We start from the raw sequence: 8,353 nt of genomic DNA, 5'->3' as shown, positions 1-8,353 counted from the left end.
ATATTGGGGAGGTAGTGTCTGCCTTGTGGGGTTCTTGTGAGAATGTGTGCAAAATTCTCACCTTACAAACTAATGCCCAAACTATAAGGTTAAGCCACGAACACTGGACGTGTTATGTTGACTGTCCACTGTGATAGTTAATGTTGTCATCTTGCTGGGATCCAGAAGCACCAGGAGAGGGGTCTTTAGGCATGCCTGTGAGGGATTACCTATATTAAGAGTTATTAAAATGGGAAAATCCACCTTAACCATGCGTGGCTCCTTGTCATAGATTGGATTCCTGGACTAAACAAACCAAAAATGGGCATTTCTCTCTCTCCCCCCCCCCTCCCCTCTCCTCCCCTCCCTCTCCTCTCCCCTCCCCCATCGGACAAAATGCCTCAGGTTCACCTGGAAAAGGATGGCCCCTCGAACTGGAACTCAGAATAAATCCTTTATCTCTTGGGTTGCTTCCGTCAGAATCTTATCCCAGCAGAGAGAGAAGTTTGAAAGGCAGATAATCGAGGTGGAATCAAAGCTGGAAGGGCGATGTCTCTGGTTATTAAGATGCTTTCTATTGCAGTTGATTAAATCTGGGTGGGGTGGTGGAGGTAGGCGGTTCGCCTTGAATGTGAGGGCAGCCGAGCCTCAATGCAAGACTCTCAAAAACGAGAACAATAAGAGGCAGGCCAATGAGAACAGGTGATGATAATGACAATATGCGCTTGGTGTGAAGAAGGTCAGCCGCTGGTGCTGATGTTGCAGGCCAATGCTTGCTGTGCTACCGAGGGAGGTCGCAAACTTCCAGGAGGAAGATGCCCTTTCTCAGCCTCTAGATAGCTTAAACTAGGGGCCTCTGGTGATTTGGATGACAATGGTCCCCATATACTCTCATGCTTGCACGCTTATTCCTCTCCGTCTGTCTGTCTGTCTGTCTCCTGGTTGTTGTCTCCATAAGTAAGCTCTGGGCTGCTGCTCCACCCTCATGCCCGCCTGCGGCCATGCTAAACAACAGGATGGTCATGTGCACACCCTCTAAAATGGGAAGCAAGCTCCAAGCTACATGTTTTCCTTCATAAGCTGTCTTTGGTCATGGTGTCTCTTCACAGCAATAGAGGAGTAACCAAGACAAGGCTAAGCCAAGAGGCTCTTCAGCAATTAAAAAAAAATTATCTCAATAAAAGATTTTTCAGTTTCAGGGGTCTAGAAATGAACGTGTTTCAAAGTCGAGGAAACTGAAGCCTCGGGAAGTACAGTGGTTGTTTGATTGTTTGTTGGTTTTACATTTTCCTGTTTTGTTTTTGTTTTAAGCTTCTCTTTTTAAAAAGATTTTATTTATTTTATGTATATGAGTACATTGTATCTGTCTTCAGACACACCAGAAGAGGGTATTGGATTCCATTAGAGATGGTTGTGAGCCACCATGTGGTTGCTGGGAATTGAACTCAGGACCTCTGGAAGAACAGTCAGTGTTCTTAACCACTGAGCCATCTCTCCAGCCCTGGGTTGTTTGTTTGTTTGTTTTTGTTTTTGTTTTTTTTTAATACCAAGGAAGTAGTGGGGCTAGGACTCACCACTTAGCCCTCTGTGTCTGGGGCTCAGTTCTAGGCTCAGGCAACAATTCATTCCTAGTGGTTCATTCTCTTCTGCCATATTGCCTCTCTCAATGGCACCATGGGTGATATGACTCTCAGCTAGATTTGAACAAATCCCATTTACATGTGACTTGGGCTGTCAATCAACACAGGCTGCCTGACTCGGGTCTCACTGTCCCCAGGCTAACCCATCTTTTCTCTGCCAGTTCTCATAACACAAAGTGAATCTAACCATGGAACTTTGGTATTTAAAAGGGTTCCTGGTGTTCAAAGCCTGAGTGCATTATCTCAGCATAGCACAGGAGGTCTCTCCTGAGTGACTGTGACCTTTCTGCCCAGCTTCTGCACTGGACGATCTGGAGCCTCTCTGTGTCCTGTTTCCTAAGTCAGATGCACATGCCATCAGGTCAGCCTAGAACTGAGTTCTCTAGGCACAAAGGGCTCAGCGGTGAGTCTGAGCCCCTCGGCTTCCTTAATATCAAAAGCTCATAGTGAAACCTCCTGTGTAGTAAAAAGAGAAAACAGATCCTTGTCGGCTGAAGCTCCGTTGCTTGAGCGCTCAGCTAGACTGCCCCAAAGCCAGGGTTTAGTCTCCCGCACTACACAAAGCCAGTTGTGGGGTATCTGTCTATAATCTCAGCGTTTAGGGAGTAAAACAGAGGCACCAGGGGCTCAAAGTCATTGTCATTGATATAGCTAATTTGAGGGCAGCTTGGGCTACATGAGACCTGGTGTCCAAAATAACAGATCTCTAGTCTTACATTCTATTCTGTCATAGGACAGAACAGCGATACAAAAATTAAATTGATGGAATGAGAAATTTTAAAAAATGCTAACCCAGTGCATATATAGGACACCTGCATATGTTTAAATTTTTGAAATATTTTTCGCTTCTATCATACCTAACATGTGAGTGAGCCTCTGAAAAAAGTCGTTTGCCATTACCCAGAGAAAACACGCCTTTTTTCCTGAATGCATCCTCTCCTCACATAGATTGCCAACTACTTACTATTCAATCCTTAAACTCAGGATCTCAGGATCGGGGGTGGGGTGTGTGTGGAGGTGGTGGTGGGGCATTGCTCAGGGATATTTGTGCATGTATGAGGACATTGGCTAACCCTCTATCACTGCAAACTAACAATTGTTGAAGTATTATTTTCCTATGACTTCTTAGTCCTCAAACGGCCTCGAACACATAGTCCGTTTTTTCCTTCCCTCGGTCTCCTGGGGCCTATTCTTGGATGAGACTGTTACTTCTACAGCATTATCACAGTGCCTGTAATTACTTATTTCTGGTGACATTTACGGTGAGATCCTTTAGGTCAGGTGCCTAACGCTGGTTCCCTTGCTCCTAGCTTGTGTTCAGTCAGCACTAAGAACTAATGTCATTTCTGACTAAGGGAAGAGTCTAAATGTCTCTACGATCTGTAGATCTCACAGTGTAAACACTCTGGCATCAGATACCCCTTTGCCATAATCACTTCGATAAATCAGGACCACAGCATTTGGAAATTATTTGAGGGGAGCCAGGTAAGGTAAACGCAGCTGAATGGAATCTAGCAACATCCTAAGTGTGACTGACTCTAGTACATACACCACGCTTTCCCTGACGTCCTAGTACCTGAGCAGGGACAAGGAAGGAGAGCCTGAGAGTGTTCAAGAAGTTGTCCTCCCTGCCTCAACGGTAGAATTTCATCCTCTTCGGTTTACAACAGGCAGGTCCTTCACAGAGCAATGCTCTGTTTTCCTCCCAGACTACAGTGTCTTGGATTCTATTAGGGTGGCATCCAACTCTGGACTTCAACCACCTGAAAACAACCTAGCCCGAGTCCACACGGAAAACGGCAAGAAGGTCTGTCCCCAAGTTTAGAGGGGTCTCCAGGGGTTGACCACTGCACTGAGACCAGGGGGAGCGCTGAGCAAGGGCAGACATCTTGAGGTGCGTGGGTTGGCCACGAGGGACATCCATCCTCCAGGGAGAACTCAGAGCGGGGCAGGGAGGCAGGGCCAGGTTAGAGAAGTGGAGGTTCCTGGAACACCTTCCTCTCTGGCGACAGGGCCCCGCCTTGCCTAAGTCCTCAGGGGCCAGCAGCACAGGCTCTCCCTGCAAGCGAGGTCTGGGCTCCCAGTGGGCGGGGGGCGCGGCTCCGGGTGCGCGTGTCTCCGCGACCGCCAGGGGGCAGCAGCGGCCAGTGGGCGGCGGAGAAAGAGCCGAGGCGCCGGCGACCGAGGCAGCGGAGGACCCTCGCGGCGCCGGCTCCAGATCCGCGAACTCCGCGGGGCTGAACGGGGCGCGTCCGAGCCTCGCCGCCGCCGCCCTTCGGATCCCGCCGATCGCACCCGCGTGGGAACTGCCATCCCTTCGGCCTGCCGGGCGGCGGCAGCGGCGGCAGCATCCCAGCCCCGGGCGCCGGGCAGGAAGGGAGGCGGCGGCGGCCGGCGGGGCGCGACCCCCGCGCGGGTCTCAACAATGGTGCGCGACGCTCGGGCGATCCCCGCGTCCGCCCCGCGGCCGTAGAGGAAGCGGCCGGGAGACGCCCCCCGCCCCCAGCTCGCCCGAGTTTGCTCGGCTGGCCTCGCGGGCTGGGGCTCCCGCTCGCCAGCGCCCAGGGCGGCTCAGCCCCGGAGCATGGTGCCGGCGCCCGGCTCGCTCTAATCGTTCCTCTCCCTCCTCCTCTCGCTCCTCCCGTCGCTCCGGTCCCTCCCGTCCCTCCCGCGGGTGCTGCCTCTGGCTTCTCTGCGAGAGGGAGTTACAACTCTCTGCTTCTCCACGGAGACTGGCCGGTGACCACCCGACAAGAACTTGCCCATTGGAAAGCAAGCCCGGAACAGCCGGAGAATGTCCACCCCGAGCAGATTCAAGAAGGACAAAGAGATCATAGCCGAGTATGAAAGTCAAGTCAAAGGTAAGGATGGGAGCGGCCGCCTCGCTCCTTTTGTGTGCCTGCTTGTCATTGTGCTACTGGAGTTCCGCGTCTAACTTGGTGTCTGCCTTGGCGGAAGGTGGTAGGGGACAGTTCAGCTCCTGGCTGAGCCCCCCCAGGGCCTCCTCTAAGCCAGTCCTAACCTGATCAGACCCACTGGGACAGGCTACCAGGTGGCTTCCCGGGGCTGAAGCTCCTGTCTCCCAACAGGCTGGAACTTAATCACCTTCAGCTGGCGATTTACTGGGGCAGGAAGGCAGCGCCCAGAGTTCCTGCCCAGTTGTCATATCACCGCCAACCTTTTTATGGGAAGTCATTGTCACAGCACCCCCCCCCCCATGGAGTCGTTTTGTAAAGTCTGAACACTCGGAGGTCGAGCGTTTCATTGAGTGAAGGCTGTTTCAGACATGCACGCTATATTCCCTGTTAATTTAGTAGGGCGAGTCTGCTTTTGTAAAATAGCTCTCTCAAAGCCCTGGCAGTTAAACCTACAGCGACTACTGGAATCTGACTCCTCCTTTATAGCTGGAATCCGGTGCCATTCTTCACACTCACGGGAGGATATTGCTTTATCATTTGCTGGGAGGGCACTTGCATATGCAATGAAGGCTTTGAATATATGAGTAAGTAGTTTCAGTCCATTTACATAGTCAACTAATGAAGGCAACCTAATTAAGGTTGATTAAGCTTTATTTTTTAACTTTCTGTGCTTTGTACTTTAAAAAATATCTTTTCCCTCCAATTCGAGTGTTTTGTTTTGCACTAGAGTGTTTAATAAGCATCTGTGTGTTTGCTGCCCCCCACCCCCGGTGTGGTCTCCGCATTTCCCGATGAAGACAATGGATGGGGTGTGAAGAACACCAGTGTTCAGTGATGCGTTTAATGCGAAGTTCATACAGGCTTTATGGACACCTGCAGTTACATACAGTTTTGTGACAGGGCTGCTGAGCAGACATGAACAGTGAGTGCTCGCCTTGGGAAAGGCTGGAGCCTACGTGGGTGTCCTTTTGTGTGGTCAAGTTGTAAAACCGCCTGGAGTCCTGAAGAGGACCCGGGGCTGGGGAATCCTGGGTCACCTGAGCAGGAGGGTGACTCAAGACCAGCTCACAGTCAAAGGCCACAGGCAGTGCAGACTGGCCTTCAGAGGGGAGTTAAGCTAAGCTCTTATTGAAACTCAGTTTTCTTTCTGCCTGCCATGAAGATTAGTTCATACTTCTAGGAACTCCTAACATGGATGCCAAAGTTATAATAGCAGAGAAGTTATTATGTCCTTAAGTCAGGTAAACTGTCTAATGAGGATAACATGTTTTGCTCCAGTATTGTCTAGTAGAGCCCAAAGCCTTTCGCAGGCAAGGACTTCTGATGACAGTCACCACTGTACATGTTAGCCACATGGCTCTTTGTGGCAGGTTCTTCAGAAGTGACAATTCGGTTGTCTGACTGCTTGGAGCAGCTTCTGGTACAATTCATTTCCATAAAGGTCTCCTGATATGAGCATCTCACTGTAAGCCATTTGCCTGTAACTGGGTTCTTATTTGAAAGGACTCACAGGATAAAAGGTTTGAATATTATCTTAATTTCCTTAGGGTGTAAGTTCTGTAATATGAATATAAGCCACCTTTATTTATTAAAGATGAAACAAGTGAGGTTTGTTACCGTGTATATATATCAAATCTAAAACTAAGGAAAAATTGTGAATGTGGTGTAAGCTATTTCTGAAACAAGTCAGTCCACAAAAAGTGACCTTTGCTTAGTCCCTTCCATTGCCCACATCCAGTTCTTAGGTTTAGGACTTCAGTGAACCTGCTTTGACCTGCTTGGCCCTACCCTGTGGCCAAACTTTAACACACACACACACACACACACACACACACACACACACACACACACACACAGAGGAGGGACTAGGTTCACTATTCATATGCAAACATGGGAATTGGTTATTTTAATTCCGTGAGGTCCAACCCAGCTAAGATACACCCAGGAACACAACCTAGGGAGTGGGAGAAAGGACAGCTCAGGGTGTGTAAAGGCAGCTGTCCTGTGCAGTGAAGCCAGCCCCTCTGAAAGAGCGCCTGGGAGACCAGCTCTGGGCTCCTAACCTTGTCACTACCCAGCTCCCTCCTTGCTTGGGCCAGGCCAGCATTTAGATTTGTAGTTTTTGGAATAACCTACTCTTTTAATTCCAGCTACTGCATCTGATACTAAACAAAAGAAGCCCACCTTTTCTGTTGCTGAAGGTTTCACCCAGCTTTGTTGGACACATTAGGTGTGTTCCCCATGAATAAGGCCACGTGTGTGAATTCTAGGTGGCTTGAGCCAGAGCACGGGTGACTCTGAATCATTCCCATTAGAGCTGATTTTTTTTTTCACCTTCCACCTTAGAGCCCAACACTCTCGGGTTATTGTTCTTTCTTGCTGTCTCCCATTTCCCTGATAACAATCACACTTACCTCAGAATTCCTGGGATCATATTTTGATCTGAGAAAATAACTCAAGACCACAGATTTTATCTCTGGGGCTGCCTGCAAAGGTTTGAGAACAAGACTGCCTGGGGCTACCATCAGTCTCTGTAATAAAGTGTGATTTCATGTGTGAGGCCATAACTATATTTAATTCCGTGATTCGTGTTGGATAGGTCTCTCTCTCTCTCTCTCTCTCTCTCTCTCTCTCTCTCTCTCGGGTGTGGTTTTTCTTATCTAAGAGGAATTTAGATTTTTCTCAGTCCCCAGGGTCTTTGATCAAATTGAAGATGTCATGAAAATTCATATTAATTTCTTCATAAACTGTTCAAGATTTTCACATTTTTTTCTTGGCCGACCTAATATGGATGGACTCATGCTTGCCTTTATTTTTTTTTTTTCCATAGCAAACCAATTGAGTTCTTGGGAAATTAAATTAGAATTGAAATGAAGAGTCTAGAGAAATAAAACCGTGGTCAGATCAATATAGAAGAAATGTGTAAGATGAAGTAGGAGTTATCCGAATGGATGTAGAACAGTTTAGTCAGGGACAAACCCACGCCACCATTAAAGGGCACATGTTAACTGGTCACGTCATGTATGTTAGTCAGCATCTCAAACACAGAATCAAGAGAGTGCTTGGAGAGGCTGAGGCAGGAGGATAGGAAGTTCAAAGTTCAAATATTGAGAAAGGAAATAAGAAATGGTAAGGGAGAGAGGGAGGGAGGGAGGGAGGGAGGGAGGGAGGGAGGGAGGGAGGGAGGGAGGGGGAAGGAAAGAGGAAAGAAGAAGGGGAAGGAGGAAGAGAGGGAGGAAGGAGGGAGGGAGGAGAAAGAAGGAATCCAGAGAAAACCATCATTTTGTGGCCATTGAGAAGTACCCATATCTGTGATTCTAAACAGTTAGTGTCCACTGTCCTCTTCTCTGGAAAACAAGCAGTGAAAAGATTGCTCTGGGAAACAGGCTCTGTGTGGATGATCTGAGGGTCCCACCGAGCAATCTGGGTAATTCTGTAAAGGATGGGGAGCCCCCTCCCTGAAAACCTGGAGCAATCAGAGATGCATTTTATGAGGTGAAATGAAATGGCACCCGTTGGTTTTAAATAGCACACATTGGTTGTTCCGAGTGGACGGCTATTATTTGCAGTGTATCCTAAGGTTGGTGACCTCACCCTGACCCACACATTCCTCTACGTGAGACATGTACAGGAAGTACCAGGAACATGTGTCGCCTCTCAGCCATTCTGCTACCTGGGATACAGGCAGTGCATTTCAGTACCACACGCAACACAAGGAAACAGCAGTTTAAGATGGTATGCGTTCATGTCATGCCACAGCCTCTTAAAAAAATTTCTTTTTTACTTTACATCCCAAAATCAGCTCCTCCCCCTCCT

At 48.7% G+C, this 8,353-nt stretch overlaps 1 protein-coding gene across 4 annotated transcripts in view; it reads left to right on the top strand.

Moving 5' to 3' along the window:
- Window positions 1-1,571: 1,571 nt before the first annotated feature.
- Window positions 1,572-8,353, top strand: part of Srgap1 (SLIT-ROBO Rho GTPase activating protein 1) — a 279,875-nt gene continuing 273,093 nt past the window's right edge. Inside the window, exon 1 of one of the 4 annotated variants that reach the window (XM_021173833.3) lies at window positions 1,572-4,480. In XM_021173833.3, the coding sequence (XP_021029492.1) occupies window positions 4,414-4,480 (67 nt within the window). In that variant the 5' untranslated portion in view covers window positions 1,572-4,413. Of the gene's footprint in view, window positions 4,481-4,849; window positions 5,122-8,353 lie in introns of those variants that run through there. The other 3 variants (XM_021173834.3, XM_085843214.1, XM_085843215.1) reach the window with 3 other exon arrangements.

This window comes from Mus caroli, unplaced genomic scaffold, assembly GCF_978045245.1.
Source record: "Mus caroli unplaced genomic scaffold, Mus_caroli_1 scaffold_9, whole genome shotgun sequence".
Classification (NCBI taxonomy): Eukaryota; Metazoa; Chordata; class Mammalia; order Rodentia; family Muridae; genus Mus; species Mus caroli.
Note: the sequence above shows the minus strand (reverse complement) of the source record. Positions and strands in the feature narration are given on the sequence as shown.